This window comes from Festucalex cinctus, chromosome 9 (genome assembly GCF_051991245.1).
Source record: "Festucalex cinctus isolate MCC-2025b chromosome 9, RoL_Fcin_1.0, whole genome shotgun sequence".
Classification (NCBI taxonomy): domain Eukaryota; kingdom Metazoa; phylum Chordata; class Actinopteri; order Syngnathiformes; family Syngnathidae; genus Festucalex; species Festucalex cinctus.
The window spans coordinates 10,658,078-10,680,642 of NC_135419.1; the positions used below are offsets into that span (position 1 = coordinate 10,658,078).

Here is a 22,565-nt window from a genome sequence, read left to right on the forward strand (position 1 = left end):
GTATTAATAATCTTTTTTTTAACGATGATGCTGATTTTGTAATTGTGAAGTGTGATAATTGAAATTGTAGTTGAATTTCGTTTAATTGCGCAGCCCTAGTTAAAATAGCTATTTTGTCACAAGTCTCATGAGGACGAAAAACTTTTGTTGTAGTTTGTACAAACATCCTGCTTCACTTGGAAATCACCATCAAATGCAACCAACACCTGCCTGTTCTCATCCAGCATCATCACTCGCACCCCGCAAAAAAACCCAGGAGGCTCAATAAAACATCACATGATGAGAAATGTCACCTCTCCTCACCGGCAGTGGGGGTGGAAATAATTTGGTTGTATACAAGGCAAATATTCTCAACACAGCTCCAAACGGGAAAAGAAAAAAAAAAAGCCAAGTTTAGCAAAAACGCCTCGAGCGCCCAAGTTTAGTCAGATGGATTGAACTAGAAAAAGATGCAGGAAATACAAACAGAGACTGGAGTCATCATGTTGGCTGGCACAATTGGTTTAACATGGCGCACCACTTCCCAGCACAAGACGGAAATACAGCGTTACCTGAACAATGGAACGCAATTAACGTTGAAAAATATGTTGCTTTTACTTTTGATCTTTATTTGCAATGGCGCTACATAAACATAAGCGCTACAGCAAAGATCTAAAATGTTTCTATGTACCCAAAAGGCTATTTCCCCTCATCCATTGTTCACAAATCTAAACATCAAAACACAATCTAAATCTGTGTTATTGAGCATTTCTACTTTACCAAGAAGATAATCCATCCTCCCTCATAGGTGCGACATATCAATAAAAGACTGGTCTAAAATGTGCAGAGGTGCAACTAACTGTGGACGTTACACTAAGCCACCCAACCTTGTGCTAAACTATTGCATTGCTATAAGCATGAATAAAATATACATCCCCTTAGCACACAGTTGAAAAGGACACATGCCAATCTACCGGCTAATAAATGACCTCCACGGCAGCTTGACTCACATTCAGCGGGAATCGTGGCTGTGCACCTGTCCGCTTGAATGAATGAAAGGTGAAAGGTGCTCGCCAAATGAGGGCTCGGGGGAAGTCAGTCGATGAGACGATTAACATTTAGCAACAGGCGGGCCTCGCTTTGCACAAAAAGAGTCAATATTGACCGGTGACCAGGGCTGCACTTTTCTGAACGCAGAACACGCACTGCCTGTAGGGCGTCATCCTTCTTAGGGGGCCCGATTTTTGCACGAGGGGATGCATTTGCTTATATGTTTGACGGTATTTTATTCAATTTGCATTTATTTAATTCAAGGTGAATTACTTTTATTTTATTACCACTATTTGCTGTTTATTGTTAATAAAGTATGTCGTCATTTTAGACATAAGATACATTTGCAATGGGGAAAGATGCGGTAGTGTAGCCTCCAAAAAAAAAAGTTCAGGGCCCCATTGTGGTCAGGGACTGCCCTGTTGGGGACATATTCTGTATTGAAAAAATTACCTTTACAAATAAAACAATGCATACTTTTGATTAATGTTGTCAGGTAGATCTGGGCGAATAATCTTCTAATCTAATTAATTTTCCAATTAATTCGAGTTTATGCTCAGGACAATTGTTTTAGCTGCTTCTGTAGATCAAAACATATCCCCGCTACATAAAAAAAATAATAATAATTCTGATATAGATTGGCTATTATGTTAAACTACACGTTCCCCGTGCACTTGCCAGACGGTCCCTAACGTTAATCACTTTCTTTGTGTAATTATGGGTTATTTCAAAGCGTTTTGGTCTCAAACATGAAAACAGACCGTTATATGATATTACAAATATTTCCTTTTTAATTGACTAACTTCAGAGTTGTTGTAACTCGCCAAGTGCATGGTATATGCATCGACAACTATTACTGAACTAAAGTGAACACACAAACGACAGCATTGCTATTATCAGATTATTAATGTAACCTTGTAACGTGTTGGGAAAAAAAAAAAAAAACCTAAAAACCTTATTATGAACTTTCACAACAGCAGCAAGTGTACGAGCGTAGCTAACAGCTAAGCATTATTGACGTGAATAGAGAATAAAGAGTATCAAAGTACCTGGCGGCCAATGGCGCCGTATTAGATGCTATCTGCTCCGTGACGACTCCTCGGAAGTATCCATTCGAGGGCTGGGCATTTATTTTACATATTTTATATTTTAGTAAGGGAATCCAAAGAAACTCTTCGAGATAGCAACCATTGAAGTGTCAACAGCGGCGGAAGTAAATACGGCGAGCGAGAAGCGAACACGTGCGTCTGTTGATGTTCTTCATTTCCGTTTACTTTCAAAATAAGAGTGTTGCTCATGTTCAAAGTTAGTGGTTATCGGTTGAGAGCAGTTTTCTGTACTAACGGTTTTTGAAATGTAAAACAAATAAAGATCTTAATAATGTAACTGTACAATTGTTTATTTTACATACAGTATTTTATTATTCATACTAAATCAATTATCCACGTAATTGATAAAATAAACAAACATTAAATAATGTATATGTAAACCTGTTTATTATATCATTTTCATGTATTTTTTATTTATTTTTTTTACAATATATTAATTAGCCAATACCCAAATGATCTGATGACAATACAAAAATACAAAAACATCAATGATTTTGTGGCTGGTGACCATAATGAACCCGGTCTCTCAAGCAAGTAATCTGAGTTCCAGCTCATCCGCCACCCTATCGAACACGAGCACTGTACTGTGTGTCGAAAATGGATGAATGTATAACTCATTTCTGCACAACTAAGCTCAGTGGTTTAGTATGCTCTATGAGTGTGCATCTACTCTGTTACTGGAGTACAATATCAACAATAGCACCAGAGAAAGTAGGCAAAAAAAAAAAGTCTTGTGCATAATGAGGAATGAACATAATATAAAATGCATGATTATCCCGGTTATTGTGTCTTTCTCTGTTGGTGGGAGAACGTCCTATTACCTGATTCACAGCAGGTTTCCCCAATTAGATGCTTGACGCAACATGAGACTCAAGTTGTATCACGTGCTTGTGTTTTACTTGCTACTTTTTCAGGCTTTTTCAACAAAAGCACAGTGCAATACTGAAGATATTTAAGGCGAAACGCTGATTATGTGTCCTTATTTATGTTTTTAGCTGCTGTAAGCATTTTCACAAGGCATGTCAGCATGTTAGCATTAGCCGAGACTTTGGGGGAAAGGATTTTGTGGCTGTTGGGTAAAAAAAATTGATTGGACTGGGCAAAGTTTCTGATGTGATGACATTTTTTCTTAGAAGCATTTAATAACTGTAAAAGGCATTTTTCTGCTGTCAAACGAGAAGACAGCTTCACAATTTTCCAGCTTTGAAGGATGTCTAGAGTGGAACGGAAGGCTACAAGGGTTGGGAAAATATGATGTTAAGTATATCATACTTGTTCCCTAGCGTGAAAGGATAGCCAGTGAACCTCATGATTGGCAGCACGTTTCCCAAAATGTCGAAGCAGAAAGGTTTCGACCACGCAGCCTTCCTTGATAGGAAAACTCCTCACAGTCCACGAAAATGGAGATTAGCTCCAAACTTGTTGCAGACCAGAGAAAACGTGTCAGTCAATTCAATATCAGCCCGTCTGCAGGCATCCAATATGCTTGTTTGCTGTCCGCCAGTCTCTTTCACCAGCACCGCTCATTAGATTATCCACTCTTGTGCCTCCCAAGTATTTTTCAAGTGCACACTGTGCGGATTGGTGCGATGCATTCAAGTGTCAGGACGGCATGAATCTCATCACGTCGTCGGTGAGCCGCATAAGGCAGGTTTTGTAGCCTAGCAACCGCTTATAATAGGTGCCTTTGATTGGGTATTGGACTCAGCAGACAGTATTCTATATAGGATTGACTCTCTCTCCAAAAAGAAAAAAAAAAGTAAAAAAAAAAAAAAAAAGGTTTGCGAAGTGTGTTTGAATGGAAGGATTTCCAATAATTTATAGTCCAATGTAACCTGGCAATTGCCACAGTAATTTCGTCAGGAAAAGGCGGGACATTCTGTATAATAATTCGAGTTGATTGTACGATGCGACATTCTAAACGTTTGTTTTAACCAATCACGGCCACGGGTGAAAATTTCGTGTTCGTTCTTGTCGAAGGGGGAAAAGCACGAACATCTTACCAGATAGAAATGCACAAAGCGCCTCTCGCTGTTCAACATTCAACAAGGAAACAGTGAGTAATTCGGCGAGAACAGAATTAATTGTAGTGTCCATTCGTCCATGTTGGGTTTGTTTATCAGCCCCTGCGTCGGCGCTGGCTTCCTGGTTTTGTCACAATTGCATATCCCGCCCTCAAACACAATGTCGCTCTGTGATTGGTCCGAACCACCAGCGGTTCGGGAACGGGGGTTGTCTGCGGGAGCGGTACAAGATGTATTCTCCGGAGTTTGTGAACTCACAAATACCGCGAAAATTCATCTTGCAAGAGAAAGGTTAAAGAAAACCCATATCATGGCAAAAAAAAAAAAAATATAAATATTTATAAAAAAAAAAATAAATAAAAATTACTACAAAAAGTGGATATGAGTAGAGATCATGTACTTGTGAATTTCGGGGACGTTCATATTTTTTTTTCTCATTAACTAACATTTAGCTTTTATACATGTACAGTTGTGGTTAAAATTTTACACAACCTAAAGTTATGTAAACTTATGAGCACAACTGCATATTCACTTTTTTCCCACAAGTCAACTGGTTTCAACATACTGAAAATCTGATGCTGAAAACAGGAATTAACATGGTTGAATCATTGTAAAATATCACATTTGGTGTATTTGAAGCCAGTCGTGTACGCTTCCTGATCAAACAATTTGATTCCATCTTCAATATTCATAAGCGTATCTGCAGTGGCGGCTGCATCTTTTGGCAGGTGACTATTCATCTGCCAGAATTCAGCATTGCCTGATTTGCATACAAGACAACAACTGTGTCGAATTGGCAGTAATCAAAACAAGATCGAAATTTGAGCTGATGAAACCATTTGATTTGTTCGCATTCATATTTATTTTTTTTATTTTTTTTGGGGGGGTGGGGGGGGGATCTTCTGTTTTGTTGGCATCCACATTGCTTATAGCTATGGCAGTGCTATAAAATATATTACATGCTGTGCAGAGAAAGAATGATTGCAGTTGTTTTCTGACCCAATTGAAGCTTTGATCTGCCAGCGATACTTAACGTCTTTTTTTTTTTTTTTGTAAATGGTGACTACGATTGAACAAAATGCAGCAGTCAGATACTGTGCTACTGTAAAATTAGTGACTATGCTGCATCAAAGTGCCAGAACATAGGATTATGGTTGTCTTTAGGCAATGTGGCTAAATCGTGGTTGATGTGCTAATACATGTGAACATGGGAATGAGATTTTTTTTTTTTTTTTTTTTTAATAACAAAACTATACCAAAGCAAAGAGAGTGAAAGGTTCTGAGAGAATGTTCACTGGTCTGTTATATTTCATACTATACTAACATTGACTGCCATAAGACTGTATGTTGTCAGTTGAACTAGTTATACCAAAACGATTGCAGACACAACTGTAGCACCATTTTCTGCTACATGCATAAGAAGGTGTAATCTATCCAAAATGATCGCTTGTTTTTATACTATCTTAGCCATACCAATGTATGCGGCAACAGTGCCTAGCCCATGTGACAATAATATGACAGCACGGTCTTAAGTGGCTTCAACTAGTAAGTGTATTTATTATATATTATTTTTAATATTGGAAAGTCTGTACTGGGGGAATTCCAGTCGCAATGCAGCAGACACGTCTACATCAAAATGTAGCAGTAATAAATTTAATAATAATGAATATATTTGTGGAGACTGGGGTCAAGTTGTATTTAACAATTTTAAAAATGTGCAGAATTTCGCAAGTTACTTCATGTTAAAGATCGACTCTTAATATGAAAAGAAAAATGCACAGAGCTGTCACTAACATGTTATAAATGCAATTATGTCATCTAGCGGCAAAAAAATGACTTCACAAATCAATGTCACACTTGATTTTTTTTTTTTTTTTTTTTTTTACAGTACAGTATTTTTTTTTATAATATTAACTCAATTTTATTAATTATTATGAAATTACTGTATAAATGATAAACCCATTCACTCCCAGACATTTTCACTGAAGCAACCCTCTTCGCTCTTGGCTGTTTTACTGGATCTTGACTGAATTTGCAAGGCCCACAGAATATTGTGTTCAATTGCTATAAAAACATGGAACCTACCAAAAGAAATATTAGAGTCTCATCTTTCATCAGGAAAAAAAAAATATTTGTATCCGTTTCCGTTTTGCAGCGTTTAGCGTTAGAATATAGCTAAGTTTCATCATTATTCACAAACCTGTTGAAAACAATGGGGAAAAGCTTGTTGTAACATGGCCCTGGTTGATCTCTTATACTCTGCTGCCACCTTCTGGCCGTTTTTTGTAATAACTACCGTTGCTTTAAGCGAACTCTTCAGGTCAGAAGCTGCAACAGTATGCTCTAGAATAAAAAAATAAATAAAATAAAAAATGTAAATAATAAAAAAATAAAATAAATAAAAAAAAAAAAGTCTAAATACGTTTTTGGGATCAGGGCAATATTTAAAATAGAACATATTTATAGGTTTTTGGGAGCAAATTAGTTAAAAGAGCCATATTTCTATTAGTTTAACATTTGCTTCCACTTTCATGTTAAGAGTATGAAAACTTACAAAATATTTTATTGTACATTTTATTGTATATTTAGAACAGATATCAAATATGTGGTTATCGTTAGCTAATAATTGAAGTCATGCGATTAATTACGATTAAAAATGTTAATCGCCTGACACCCCTAGTATTTATATTTTACACAAACAAACAAATAAACAAAAAAAGGCCAGCAGAAATTCTATTGTGGCCGTTAATGTTTCGCCATTGTGAACCGCAATGAACGCAAACATAATTAAGAAAAGGTATATGATTATACAGCAAATGTACGATTTGACTGCGGCATGGCAACAGTTGTTCATGTAACTACACAGCCTTTCGCGTCTCATTCCCATCACTCGCTGCTCGCTTTGAACGCTCGCCTCAGGGCCAATGTCAGCCACAAGAAAGCATCATGGCTGCGGCAGCCATTCAACACTTCCTCCTCCAGCAAAGCCTTCATTCCTTGCACATAACATTAGATGTGCGCTCATTTTGCAAATTCTATAGATGAACCAAACAATTGGGGGAAAAGGGCTTTTTATTTCCCCACACTTTGGATTAGTCCTTCCTTGAAGACGACTGCGGAATGTTCTGGGAGGTGAGTGTTCTGTACACTATGTGTTTCTATAGTACGTGTGTGGGCAGGCTGCATACTGATTGTGCTAGCAAGTGATCGTTTCCTTATATTATTTGTCATGAGCCTGCAGCGCAATGGAACACAGTGCTCAGCGCCGTTTGTTGTCTATGTGACCATAAAACACAAGTGGACACAACAGGTTCCTCCTATAGATTCAATTTACACTCTCTGTATACTGTATATGCATAAAAAAAAAATAATGATGAAGTTGTCATATTGCTGCATCCACTTTTAGGGATGTGCAGTGCCAGCATAATATCCTAGGACTTAATATAAATGAAAGGCGGGTTATCTGCAGCATGCAGGCAATTATTGTTTTACTCCGCATTTTGGCATGTATTTCGTTCTTGCACTGCTTGTGATTTTTGTAATTGCACTTTTTTTTTTTTTTTAAGGGAGGAGATGATTTATCAGTCTCACAAGTTAAAAGATGATAAGCAACTTGTTCTGTGCTAATCTGAGTTGTTATTCAGAAGATGAAATGACTTTGGCCTATTTGTAAAAATAAGTACAGTAGTCATATTTAAATGAGGATGGTACATATTCCAGAAATAAAATGTGAAGAAAAAGAAGAAAATGGTTGTAAACACAACCTTTGCTTAATTGTGGAACATGTTGACTTTGAATATATTTTGTTTATTTCATGCTCATCTCCACATGGCCCACAGGAATTTGCATGATTCAGATCATCTGCTGGGTATTGCTAGGCCAAAAGTAATTTCACTCATGTATTTTTATTTGCATATAGACTCTTCCAGTGTGACGTCACGTTTAAGTGCACCCCTTGTGGTGGAGGGTAGGGCGTCAATTTGTTTGCTAGCAGCTAGCAAGCTAAGATAGCTTGAAAACTTTGATACAGCAAGACAAGTTTATCCGGACACAAACAATTGAATGAATAACAATTTACACCATGGCCTCCAGTATATCCTCTTTCAAAAAATGCCGACTACACACGCAAGTGTGGCGTGTAATGGCAAACTGCTCCCAGCGGATGGCAACAAGCCACCGACGTCGTGTCTCCGCGTTGGAGGGAAATAAATAAAAAAAAACTCTAAGTATGCCATTATATCTCGCGGTAGCGTCACACAACGGGACACAACACTGAGTATAAGTGGTTGTTTTACGCATATGCTTATATTTATTCACTTTTTTCATTTTTACCTTTTTTTTTCTGTGATTGACTTTTTCCACCGGAAGTCCATTGGCATATACCCCATTGCGCGTTCAGGTGTCTAAGGTCGTGTCGTTAGTTTTGGGACGCGGCCAATTACGTCACAACAGGAACCGGAAACAAACTCTTGTGCAAAATCAGTCCCGCCTCTTCCGTGGCATATACCCCATAGAATGTTATTTCAACTATAACAGAGTAGGGCGGGGTTAAAAATATCAGCCGAGTCCTGTTGCCCAATTCATTTTTGTTTATTTTTTTTGTTGAATCACAGTAATGTGCTTAGTGTCGTCATGCTATTAGCATAAATGCTTTGTAGCTATATTTCTTGTTTTTGCTAATTCTATGCTAAAAACCCACTCCAATACCATTCAAGGATGGTTCAATTTTGAAGTGCAATGATTTGATACGGTTCAATTCAGAGGGATTATGATTTGATATGATACTGCTCAGTTTGAGAGGGTACGGTACAATGAGTGAGTTTCTTGTTGTCCTTACCCATACATATGAATGAACTTGTCATTACACTAGTATTGCATTTCCTTAAAAGACGATTTGATATGTATTACATTCTGTTTTATTGCACCCAAGTCGGTTGAATGTACTACACCAACAGTGGCTAATATTGTATATTTCATATGTAATGTATAACCCATCCATCCATTTTCTGAACCGCTTACTCCTCACAAGGGTCGCGGGGGGTGCTGGAGCCTATCTCAGCCAGCTAAGGGTAGTAGGCGGGTTACACCCTGAACTGGTCACCAGCCAATCGCAGATGTACTGTATAATATACAGTGCATATGAAAATGTATATTCAGTAAATTTATTGGCACAGAAAATGGTGCTGACTACTACATTTTTGGTAAACAAGAAAGAAAAATACAACTAAACAAAAGACATAGTCAATTATGCTAATAGACTAATTGATTCAATGTTCATTTTCATTTTATATTTCATTGACGCACAATATACATTCCACAGTTCTAACTGGTATTTGAGGAGGAACGTATACGTTCATGATTTGCATTCAACAGTAGTGGATATTAAAAAGAGGTATTCCACACCGCCATTATGATAAGCCTCCGGTTCGGTTTGACGTGGGGTGAAAACGGCAGGAGACCGACCAGCCTGCCATGAAATTCATTTTTATTTGTTGACTCTATGTTGCACTTAATAAAATCTGACAGTGTCTACCTTGGTGTTATTATGCATGGTGTGAAAATAATGCAAGGTGAATTAATTTGTTCCGGACTCAAGCTGTCATCATGAAGCCATTTATTAACTATGTTTTCAGTAACATTCTAACCGTCATGCATATATACTGTGAAAACAAGTCAACCACTGCACAGTATAATGGAAAACTACAGGGAATAAGCAATTTCCACTCTGGGTTTTAATGTAAAATTAAATCTTTTTTTTAACTAGTAACAAAACTAAATATATGACATTTCAAGATTGAAACCCTCTTTAGTGCTTGTTTTACTTTATTTATTGTTTATGATAATACACACCAACGAATGAGAGAAGACAGTGAGCACATGCGTCTCTGTACAGACAGGAAATCGATCTTTTACGTTTGAATAAATGACTCAGAGCAATTTACTGTGGTAATAGGAACTGCGTACAGTGGGTAGTGTATTTTTATAGAGCAAATTTATATTCTACATACAGTATTCAACAGTCTTAACAACAATGTACAAGAGAGCTGAAATATATTTTTGTTTTGTAGGTAACAAACTCAATACATGTTTTAGTTCAGCAATATGGTGGTATAGTGGTTAACTCAACTGCCTCACAGTTTTGAGGTTTAAAGTTCGAATCTCTCTCTTCAATCACTAGTCTAAACATGACATTCTGATTAACTCATTTGCTCCCAATAACGTATAAATACGTTTTTTAATGTTCTAAGTGTCCCAAAGACGTATTTATACGTTTTTCTTGTTTGTTTTAATGCTAGAGCATACAGAAGGCTTTGATGCAGCCTCTCAACTGCAAAGAACGATTGCAAAAATGTTAGTTATTACACAAACGGCCAGCAGGTGGCAGCAGAGCAAAGGAGATCGACCAGGGCCATGTAGAAAAAAAAGCTCAGTTACTTACAATTTTAAATAGATTTGTGAAAACTGATGAAACTTAGCTCTCTTCTAATACTAATTGCTGCAAAACAGAAACAGATAGAAACATCCTTTTTTTCCTGATGAAAGAAGAGACGTTAATCTTTCTTTTGATAGGTTCCATGCTTTTATAGCAATAGAACACAATATTCTGTGGGCCTTGCAAAATCAGTCAAAATCAAAGTAAAACAGCCGGGAGCGAACGGGATTGCTTCTGTGAAAATGGCTGGGAGTGAATGAGTTAATATTGCACTTGTGGAATATGAGTTATGAAGCAAAATCCAGCTGTTGTCATCCATCTCAGGGGGCTGCCATTTTGCCGCTTGCTGTCGACTGAAGATGACATCACAGTTGCTCAGGCAACGACCAATCACAGCTCACCTGTTTTCTGAAGCTGCGCTGATGAGAAAATCGTCGCCCCCTGAGATGGATCAACGACGGGATCTTGCTGCTTAACTCATATTCCACTAATGCGATATTAACCAAAATATCAGATTTAAACCAGACTAAGTGCAATTTCTGGAGAAATTGCGTGGGAATGCTGAAAGCTGAATGCTAATAGCTGAATGCTAAGATTTGAATGCATGTGGAATGTTTATGAAGTAAATTGAGAGATAAATTATTAAATTATAACCTCCTGGTTACTGGACAATGCGCTTTACCAACTGTGCCACCGAGCAGTATCAGACACCTGGCAATGACGATAAGTTATATGTACGGAAGTGGGCGTGGAAAGTGATACTTTGAAAAAGTTCAACGTCCGTCCCATTGAAAATGAATGGGGGGAAAAAAGTTGATATTAAATGTTAAATTTTAAATACTGTAAGTAATGTGGAATCAGACTATATACCCTGGGACGCATGAATTTTTGAAGCTTGTTGAAATTTGAACAATGTAAATTGGAAGTATTATATGGGAGTTTTTACGCGGCAAAAAAAGTGTGGAGAATAAAAATCACAATAACATATGTGGGAATGCTGAAGCATTCCCACAACTAGTGGGGCTGCATAGAACACATTGTCAAAAAGAAAAAAAAATGGGAGGGTTGACTTTCACTTTATTATTAGTAGGGATGTTCGATACCACTTTTTTTTCAGACCGATACCGATACTCAGACCCTCAGTACTCACCGATACCGATACCAACTGCCGATAGCAGTAGTACATTTTGACAAATAAAAAAAAAATCACTTAAAGATATTTTTAAACAACTATATTTCCTTTAATTTTGACAACAACAAAAAACAGCACAGTCACTCTTCAATAGTCTTAACGCTCAAAATAAAACACAAAAATGCTCTTTTAGTTTAAGATTCACAATTTTGAAGTATTTCCAAACCGGTGAAGTTTTGGTGAAAAACTGCTGCAAGCTAGCGGCAGTTACAGGCAAGGAGGACACACTTAACGTCTTCCCCCTTTGCCATCGGTCGCTTGTACTCGTCTGCGTCACGAGTACTCGAGTACTTGAAAAAGGCTGGTATCGGCCCGATACCGATATCTAGTATCGGTACTCGCCCATCCCTAATTATTAGTATTACATATGACTTTTATATTAAACTTTGACAAGAGGATGACCCCACATTTGACATGTGCCTTTAAGAGGCGGTGCCTAGTGGGGTGGTACGTCATATAAGTCTGAGCGTTTTGTGAGCTGTGGTCGACAGCAGCTTCTGTGTGGCTCACTGTGTTTGTTTATTACTGTGATGATTATGGCTCTCCTTTCCCACACGTGAGGGCATTACACTAAGTAAGCTTATTGTAAAAACTCAAATTGTGATCAGTTTAAACCAGGTGTGTCCAAACTATGGCCCGGGGGCCATTTGTGGCCTGCCAACCATTTTTCAGTGGCCCACGGCATATGATTAAAAAAAAAATATATATATATATATATATATATATATATATATATATATATATATATATATATATATATATATATATATATATATATATATATATATATATATATATATATATATATTTGTACAGTTGGTGGAGACTACCACTAATAGTATTTAATTCTTTTTAGATTTTCTATGAAAAGCTACAATTGAACTTTTTTACAAGAAAAACGGGAACATTTGTCTTCCTAACGCTGAGGTGAATAGTTGGTCATTCATTTTTAGATGCAAAAATTGTTTCTCCAAATTATGAACCTATTAGATTAATTAACTGCTTTAAAAGTGGTTTAAAATATTTATCTCATCTCATTTTACAATAAATGTTTTCAAACTAACTCTAATATATAAACAATAGACAATTGCTTGATTGATTATGGTGCAATTTAATGAAACAAAGTAGAAAGTTTTTAAAGCGGCTCTTCCATCCTTCGATTTTTCTGTATGTGGCCCTCAGAGGAAAAAGTTTGGCCATCCCTGGTTTAAACTACAAATTTCCATGAAACAGCAAGAATTTCCAAGACAGGTATTTACTATTACTTTTCCTCGTCCCATTGCTGAAGTTCATTTCCGAGCTTTGTGAGTGATGCCGAACAACAAAGAGCGGCGTTTATTACCAGCACCGGCCCAAATTGTTTTGTGCCCTTTAAACTGCTGCTGAGCCTTCGGCCGGCGTTTCCAATCAGTGAAGACGCCTCGTTGACCCTCAAGGGTGCCTGGAAAGATCACAAGGGATGCAACGGATTCAATCAATATGCTTTTTACATCCTTAGCTCCTACTAAAAACGTCAGCGGCATGATGAATGTGGCCACCTGCGGATCGCACATTTGCACCAAAATATCGTCAGTCTGCGAAGGCTGCTAGAAGATTCCATTAACACACTCGCGGTCCCAGGATAGAAGCTGTTTTTATGGGATAACTGACTAATTGTCTGGAAGACAGAGTTGCAAAAAATACGAGCCGGGCCATTGAAAAGCAGGTAATTGCTCATGTGAAAGAATGCCAAAGGAAAGTTTTACAGCTGTGCACTTGTCACAAATAAAAGGTACATCCGTGTAACTTTTAAGGTAGAATGGCTGGTTAGCGGCTGGTGCCCTTTAAATCATGGATAGGGAACCTTTTCGCTATCAGGAGGCATTTCAGGCTGTAATGTATTGATGGAAAAATATCCATCCATCCACTTTCTATTGGGCTTGTCTTCATCAGGGTTGTAAGAGTGCTGAAGCCAATCCCAGATGACTTTGGGTGGGTTATACATAAAATCTCTCAAATGTGGGAAAATGTTTGAACGTCTGATGAAACTTTTTGAACACAATTTCTAAAAGTATGCTTGGTGCAAACAGCATTGCTCAGGGCCGGAGTATGACTGAGCAAAAGACAACTGGAGCATCTGACATTTCTTTGGTTAATCAGAGGTGCTTTAAATGGTGGCAGATGTGCGTTAATTCCTATTTAACACGAGTTTGAATATGAATAGTTTTTTGTCATTTTAATTTTTTTTAATGTTTGTTTATCTCTTATCTTTGGTTAATTTGTTTCAGTCTTTTTTGTTGTTTTTTTAATGAAAAAAAAGTTAAAATAGGAATGTACATATTTGAATTATACACAGGTGTCTTCTTTGTTTCTTATTTCATTGGACCTCAAAAGTATTTGATAGATGGCTTTGGAAATTTAGGTTTATATTTTTGTTCATTTTCACATCTAATTCAATGTTTATTTAATTCCTTAAAAAAAGAGAAATGAAAAGGGACAAAGACGGAAAACTTTATTTATACTTCATTAATCTGTACTTTCTTTTCTTCCTTTGCCCTTTTTTAAACGGCAAAATACAAACAATTAAAAAAGGGGAATTTTTTTTATATCACAAAACCTGGTATATGAACAGAGATAATGTTATAAGTTACAGTGGCTTACAAAAATATTTAAATATAATTTTTTAGCAGTAGACAATGTGTCTCACTTTTAATTATGACATTTCAGTTAAAAGCAAAATATTAACAATATTTGGTGTCACTCTTTTGAATTATAACGTTTTCCACAAAATTCGAATTTATTGATATGCACCTCTTCATTGAGTAAGAATAAAATATGAAAATGTTGCACTACGTATTTGAAAACTGCACCGTGACGTCATGCGCTGCAAGTGTGCGGCTCAGGAAGCCGCATATCAACCGTCGCTTGCCTTCGGTGCCGGTTGGCGCGGGTTGGCTCCTTTGCCTGGGAGACCCCATGTGGCTTACATGTAGTAAGCTTGTGAGTGAGTGAATAGTTTAAAAAAAAAAAAAAGAAGCCGCATCTCACCATTACGTCGACCCAGGTGACGTCATTGGTCGCCGCACGAGAATTGGTCCGCAGGTGCACGTTCTCCACTCGCTTGTGACGTCACCTTTCGTCGCTTCACCGCCCGGGGCTTTGTTAAAAGGAGATAAAAGATCATGTTTGGCCAGGTGGAGAGGACGTGTCTGATAGAAGTGCGCTATGTCCTGGTCTGTGTGCATTTGTTGTTTTGGGCGGATGAATTGAACGTGAATCGTAACCTTTTTTTTTTTTTTTTTTTTTTTTGAAAAAAATAGGACCAATGTAGGAGCGGAAGCAATGGCGGAGCTCATTAAACCGGAAGCCATTGTGGAAGCGGTGAAGGTGCGCGTCAGCCAGATCTCCGCCCCTCAAAGAGCCCTACTGGTGGCCGGCACGCCCGACTCCGAGACCAAGGCCATCCTGGTGGACACCATCACCGAGGTGATCCAAAAGATTACGTCAGACGTGGTCAAGCACCTGCAGCCGGTCTTTATCGAGCATCTGCGGGGTCACGCGTCCCAGGCGCAGGTCAACATGGCGCTCGACCGGTGCAGTCCGAGGCTCAGCGAATGCATCACGGAGACCTTCTCGGCAGCCCTGGACAGTCCTCCGCAGAAGTGCGAGGACGTCATGGAGCTCACCTCTCTCATGGAGTCCGAGGTCAAGCACCGGGTCAACTCGGCCTTGACCGTGGCCAAAAGCACCTCCGAGTGGCCCAAGGAGCCCACCCTCCTCATCCGAGGCACCATGTCCAGCGTGGCCAATTTGGCCAACATCTTCCGCAAAGCCATGGAATATTTCCGACACGTGTTCGCGCGGGCTCCAACCCCGCGCCAATTATGGTTGACGATCTCCACCATGAAGATGAGCGACATAGTCGAGGCCGTGAAGCGGATCCTTCTTAAGTGGGCCAGCCCGGTCGATCCGCCGAAGCAGCCCGACCCGGCCACGCTGGAGGACGCGCAATTAGCTGCCGTCGACATCACCAGGACCATCACCAAGGACGGCGGCTGCGGTGACTCGTGCATCAACCGCTTCAACCTCAACTGGAAGCTGATCTTAAAGAAAGTGAAGAACTTCTTCAAGAACCTGGAGAGGCGATGCGGGTTGGCCACGAAAATGCGGCGCTGCCGTTTCTTCCGCTTTGCTCGCATGCAGTTCGCGCGCATGCTCGGATCGCTCAAGAGCTCCTTCAAGAACCGCGACGCGTGCCTGGTCTCGCTCACGCCGGACCGCCGTTCTCGAGGCGAGGACCGCAGTAGCCCGGCCGCAGTGGGCGGCGAGGGCCCCAAGATGCCGCCCGCCTACCGGACCAGTACGCTGCGCGTCCGGCAGTCCCAGCACCCGGTCTTCGACTTCGAGAACATTCAAGACAGCGTGGATAAATTATACACCGAGTTTAGCCAAATGGATATTCCGGACCGGGCCGCGAAAGTCAAGCGCTACATCGACGAGAAGATCGGGAGCTTCTCCGAGGGTCTCACGTCGCAATTGTACGCTTACATCATGTCCTGTCAGAGTGACGTGTACGAGGTGCCGTCAGGCCGCCCGAAGACACCCCTAATGGACACCGTCCTTTGGGGCCAACGGGGTAAGTAAAACTATTGACAATTCCGAACATCCGGGCATTGCTGATATTTCCGCAATGCAGATGCTTCCTTTACACGGTGTAAACAAGCGGCATGTTGCTTTGCTTTTGCCTGTGACTGGTCACAGTAAATTTTACTCTGTTTAGAGTGCGACCCAGTTTTGAGTGAAATTTGCACAAATTTGTGTACAAACCAGTTAGATTGTTCTCGTACAATGAGCGGAGAGCTTCCTTTTACCAAATTGACCGCCATTTTGACTTGTGACGGATGCTCGTAATTGTCAATTGTTTGGCAGAAGTCTAAGATGGGAATTACAACCTATAGGACTAAACACAAATACAGTTGAGCAAATAGCGAAAATCAGCGAAAAACTCACCGTGTTTGTGCTCAGGCTGCTATCTGGTAACATTATGTATCAAGGAAGTACTGTTATGTTGAAGGCCCTTTCAGTTTTCAAACTTTACACCAAGTACCACTTACTTACTTTGCTGTCACTCTCAGTGCCAACATAATGACTAGTACAAATGTAATAGTGTATAACAACAGTAAGGTTATTTTATGCTATGTAAAAACGACCCTTTATTTTATTTACCAAATATTTTTTTCAGTTTAAATGTTCACATTAAAGGGGAATTCAAGTAAAAACATTTCTTCACAATCATATGGGCTATACGCCCCCATTAGTGGAAATACGGTATTCTGATGAATATTGCGTTCGTGGAATATAAATTAAGCAACAAAATCCAACTGCTTTTATCCATGGTGGCTTTTTTGCCACTTGCTCTCGCCTGAAAATGACAGAACATTGCCGGCGAGGCTCAGGTAATGGCTCACCTGGGTGGCAAAATGGCCACCTCCTGAGATGATTAACAACAGGTGAATTTTTCTACTTAATTAATATTCCACAAATGCAATATTATTCGGAATATTGTGTTTATTCTAGTGGGGGACACATAGAACATATTATGAAGTAAATTTTTGACTCAACTTCTCCTTTATAATAACTGTCAGATCATTTTAAAGGTGTTTCCAAGCGTTTTGGATGGAACTAAAGTTGATCAAGTTGAAAATTTTGTTGACATAAACTGTTTTGGGAGTTGGAAATGAGTTTAAGTGAAATTGTGTCATTTCACGGCACAATACTTGACTCATTGAATCATTTTTAGCAGTGAAAAGTGAATATTTTGTCCAGAATGAATTTGATAACTTCATTATTTTTCATGTACAATACCTTTTAAAAAAGTAATTTTTCTACTTGCTCTCGACTGATGATGACATCACCTGTGATGAGCAAGTAAGTAACGGCCAATCATGACAAGGGATGAAACGATATCCAAACATCACAATACGCTATTACCACAATATGAAGGTCACGATACGATAATTATCACAATATTGTGGGGGGGTTGGCGATATTTAAATAAGATCACAATATTGTAAAAAAGAAAAAGAAAAAAAAGAGCTCATACTAAAAAAAGCACAATATTGTGCATTTGTACATAACAGCAATGCATATAAACCACCTACAATCTCTAATAACAATATTGAGGCACTTACTTGCTCATGCAAGCCCACATTGATCGCTTCACAAACAAATTAGGTTCCCCTTCATCTGACAATTAGTATAGATTTTAAACATAGAAGGCCAAAACATCCCTAATGAAAATTCAATTGCACTAATTTACTAGCCACTAGAGGGTGCTAGACCTGCACAAATGGAAATCAACCTGATTGTTTTTTAACAGATGTGTTCCTTTTAAATACTGTGAACATGACTATGACGATATTGTGGTTTTTAAAATCACGATATTGCCCTTAGCGTTACATCCCTAATCATGACTCAAAATATGAACTTTTTACTGCTGAAAACGGCTCAATGAGTCAAGTATCCCATTAAATTACCCTGAATTCCAAGTTTATTCCCATGGAAAGTTTACAATTTGGAAAATTTCCTCAATTCCCCATGTTGAATATCCACGGTAATTGAGCAGAAAATTTCCATTTACAACCCTAGGTGAGATCCAGTGGGACGGTCAGATCTTCTCCCCGGAGGTGCTGTACGCCATGACGGAGGACGCCGTGTGGAGGTTCCTGCAGCAGCTCTTCCTCTGGCTGGAGATGGAGCCGGCCAACGAGGAGACCTACGCCGACGAGGTGTCCGGCGCTCTCAGGGACATCAATCAGCTGATGGAGAAGGCCATGACCCCGCAGACCGACAGCGAAGCCCCCGCGGAGGAGCAGGTGGTCCCCAAACTGGACTTGGCGCAATCTTCGGAGGCCTCCGCGTCGACCCTGCGGACCACCTCCCCGGAGGTCCAAACCCGCACACCGGGGACGCGCACCGCCACGTCCGACTTGCGCACCGGCACCACGCGGGACATGCGCTCCGGCACCTCGCCGGACGGGGGCACCACCACTGATGATGTGACGTCCGAGCCGGAGTCGATCGCCAGTCCGGAGTTGCAGGAGAAGCTGAAGCGGCTGCTGGTGTACAGTCTGATCGCGCAGCTGGACCAGAGGCTGCAGCGCAAGCGCAAGATGGGCGTGGGCATCGACGCCCTGGTCCTCGTCGTCGAGCGGCTCTTGTACCGTGCCGTGGAGGAGATCAGCTCCCACCACATCGAGAACATCCGGAACTTGGCCAGCAGCATGGACCAGGTGGTCACGCCGGCGGTGAAGGACCTCATGGTGGAGTTCGGCACCCCGCAAAAACTGGTGGAGGCCGTATTGGCGGAGGAACCCTTGTTCGACGACGCCGTCTTCCGATACCTCAAGATCCATATCGCCGCTCTCAAAGATCCACCCAAGCGGGGTAACATCTTCTCAATTCTGGCCAAAGCTTTGACCATGCTCCGCTTCACCAATTAATGTCAATTTCTAGATGCTGCACCTGTGTGACAGTTTCAAAAAAACGACACTACACCTGTAGACAGGCAATTCAAATTAGCTACACTTGCACAATCTTGTGACAAACAATAATGTTCAGTTTTGATTGACACTGCCAGAGGTCATAATTTTTTATTATAGTGAAGAGTTGGTGCAATGCATCATTGCTAAGCTTATGAAGCTTAACTCTTTGACTGCCAAACGTTATCCAAAAAAACGCCGGTGACTGATTAGCAGAAGGGAGGGGGGAAGCGCGAGAGGTAGCTTGCTACCTTTATGAAGCAAAACAACCGTTTGCTTGCTCTAAAAAAATAAATAAAATAAAAATATCGCACATCTTGCGATGTGGCTATCACGCATGCGCTCATCGCGATTGCGATGTTCAAACGATATATCGTGCAGGCCTAGTAATCACCATTTGAAAATAGGTCATTGAGCGACATAAGCGAAAATACAAAAAGAAAAGGAGAAAAATTTTTTTGTGAAAAGGTACATTTTCTGCACAACAGTGACTTTGACACATTTTTTGTTTAGTGACACTGTGAATTAGATTTAATGTGACAAAGGCTTTGATCGTTCACATCACCCTTGAAAACGTTCTATTTCATTAGATTTGTCGTGTTTCATTGTAATTTGATGCACCTCGAGCCCACTGAAAAGAGATACAATGCTGCCATCTGCTGACCATAGTTAGTGGGTGTTTTGGATTTCACAACCCGATTGACCAGGCAGTGCTCCACAAGACGTTGCACTGCCATTGATTAAAAAACAAACCAAAAGAAAACAAACCAAAAAAAAAAACAGTAAACGTCAATTAACGTTTATGGCGGAATTCATTCAGATTTTAGCATATGTCATTAAACTGTTTTGGTGGTTACACAGTTAAACTACATGAAAGTCAAAATGTTAGACAAACCCCACACCACAGTTTAGTGCAGTCATAAATAGTTTAAATGTAAAAACTTGCTGATTATATTACTGATTTAGAAAATGGATGTATCATCTTGTTGACTTCACATTGTAGTAGTAAAGTTTCAATATGCTCAATTTATGTCCTTCATAAAGGGAATGTACTTTATATGGCCCTTAAGGTTCATTATAGCACTCCAATACCCCTTTTTTTCCCCTGCTAAAAATGTTCCCAAACTAAAACGAATGCAAGAGCGAGTAAAGAGCTTTTGATGCGGTCAGTCAATTTGTTACTGTATGTATTTTGATACATGGCGTGCGAAATGATTCAAGAACAGTTTATTTTAACGATTCGGTTCGATTCAGCGGGGTTTGGATTCCATCGGGTACGGCTGAGTTCAAGAGGGTATGATGCAGAGTTGTCATTTTATATACTTGTCAGTACGCTATACTGTAAATGGCATTTCCTTCAAAGTTATCTCCATTAAAAAATGGTTCAATATCTCAATGCATGAACATAAGACATCAGGAATGTCCCGGGAAAATATTCATCGACATGGGGATGGATACTGGCCCAGAAATGGATCGGGAAAAACAACGATAACATGTAGCAGGAATGTACTGTACACCACTGTAAACTACAGCAATAAACATTTATGACAGTGTCAATTAAAACAGCATAAAGGTCTTGTGTACCTAATTTTCCAGCATTGTTGTCACTAAGCACTCGCGGATATGATCATTCATAAATCAACATTTAGCATTAAGACATTACCAGTCATATTATCCTTTTTACAGATATATTTTTATATGTTTTTATTTACAGATATATTTACAGATATATTAATAGACTTCACAAATACACCGCCTGCAAAGTTAACAGGTTGTTCATAAATGGCAGCAAATGTTTCCAGGTGTGCAGTAATGTCCCTGCCAGCACTATTAAAGTGACGGTGCTATGAATGGTGGGTAAAAAGTGGGGCTAAGGGCCTACTGTGCTGCTAAACGTTGACGGTAATTGAGTTACTTTTGACCTAGCAGCTGGTACATTCATTTTAGCTCCTCGCTAGAGATGTACGGACCCATCTGGCTGTGGCAGGAATGAATGGCAAATTAAAACGATTTTTTTTTTCTCTTAAACTGTAGAGCTCACCTTGTTTACCTTATTTCTTGTGCACTCACCGACCATATTAGATAGATACACATGCAATTCAAAATTTACATCAACTATTTTGTCTGAGTAGCGACGGTGAGCTAGCCACATTAAAAATATTACATTGTTTGATTGAGTATCAGGTGAAAAAGATGAGCTTTTCATTCTTGCTGAATTTTAAAGGTGACAAAAAGATGTTGATTGTTGTGTGACTTAAAAACATCTATGATATATTCCTTCATCATTCAAAATGATATTTTGATGTGTTGATTAAAGTTAACTCTGTTGCTACACTAATGTAGCATCCAACGCTTTTACATTATGTTTCACTCGCCAGACATGACGAATCAAACCAAACTTAATCCAGCGGTTACATTTGTTGGATTTGACATAAATCGATTAATCATGTCTGGAGAGTGGGGCAGGAAGATGATGTGCTGAAAAGGAGACTGTTACTGTTTTGCACTGTGCAAAAGTACTTTCGACGAAGCTCACGAATCGAGAGGCTTAGAGCCTTTTTCACACTGCGCTTGCTTTTTTTTTGGTGTTTGCGGGGCAGTACCAAAGGACTACCGCACCCCAGCGCCAGCTTGCCCATATTTGGAAGTGCTTGCAAAAATGGGCCTACCAGGAAGTAAGTTAGTCTATTGCGGCTAGACTGTGGTAGACTGATGATAACGTACACATAAAGTTCAAGATAGATTGCGTTCTCTAGGTTTTTTTTTTCAAGAGTGACTTCTGCCCTCCATCTTGGATACTACACAATACATTGATGGGAAAATGAATGGTTAATGTAATTAGCAAAGTCACCTGTATATACTCCTTTAAGGCACTGCTAGAGAATAACAGCATTGTACATATGTACACAACAGTGTACATTCCTTGAACTCTTACTACCAGATATTTTGAATATTTTTCCACTAATGTTTTATTGTATTTTTCTCTTTTATTCATTATATTGTATTTTCTATTTAAAATATTTAGATTATATTTTTATCTTTTATTAATTGTATTGTATTTTCTCTTTATTTATAAATAAATGGAGAATGAGAAAATTGCTGTTTATTTCACGTGATTTTAAGAAAAAATACACAATAAATTTATCGGGATATAAAATGTTATCCCTATCACACAGCACTTGTCACAGCCTAATCAATAGCGGAGTTTATATTGCGGAATGTAACGTTTTGTGTTATGCAAGAGACCGCAGGCAAAAG

General features: G+C 39.4%; 2 protein-coding genes across 5 annotated transcripts in view; one reads left to right on the forward strand and one right to left on the reverse strand.

Annotated features, from left to right (window-relative positions):
- The window catches only part of enox2 (ecto-NOX disulfide-thiol exchanger 2), a 179,996-nt gene extending 163,096 nt beyond the window's left edge, over window positions 1-16,900 (reverse strand). For 2 of the 3 annotated variants that reach the window (XM_077531912.1, XM_077531909.1), the window contains exon 1: window positions 2,079-2,247. Coding sequence is in view for 1 of the 3 variants with exons in the window: in XM_077531908.1 (XP_077388034.1) it covers window positions 13,130-13,228; window positions 14,815-14,817 (102 nt within the window). In the remaining 2 variants the exon portion in view is untranslated. Of the gene's footprint in view, window positions 1-2,078; window positions 2,248-13,129; window positions 13,229-14,814; window positions 14,924-16,776 lie in introns of those variants that run through there. The other variant, XM_077531908.1, reaches the window with a different exon arrangement.
- LOC144025648 (uncharacterized) lies at window positions 7,118-22,476 on the forward strand. Of its 2 annotated transcripts, none has more exons than XM_077531906.1 (3): window positions 7,118-7,294; window positions 15,087-16,402; window positions 18,415-22,476. In XM_077531906.1, the coding sequence occupies exons 1-3, from the start codon at window positions 7,176-7,178 to the stop codon at window positions 19,266-19,268; spliced, it is 2,289 nt and encodes a 762-aa protein (XP_077388032.1). In that variant the 5' UTR covers window positions 7,118-7,175; the 3' UTR covers window positions 19,269-22,476. The 2 variants fall into 2 exon arrangements, with proteins under 2 accessions (XP_077388032.1, XP_077388033.1); XM_077531907.1 differs by lacking the exon at window positions 7,118-7,294 and adding an exon at window positions 14,664-14,999.
- The last annotated feature ends 89 nt before the right edge of the window (window positions 22,477-22,565 follow it).

Bases quoted from the DNA above. Each gene is read 5' to 3' on its own strand.
- LOC144025648 (XM_077531906.1), top strand. From the start codon at position 7,176: ATGTGCGCTCATTTTGCAAATTCTATAGATGAACCAAACAATTGGGGG. The intron at 7,295-15,086 runs GTGAGTGTTCTG...TGAAAAAAATAG, and splicing joins ACTGCGGAATGTTCTGGGAG to GACCAATGTAGGAGCGGAAG. The intron at 16,403-18,414 runs GTAAGTAAAACT...TTACAACCCTAG, and splicing joins CGTCCTTTGGGGCCAACGGG to GTGAGATCCAGTGGGACGGT.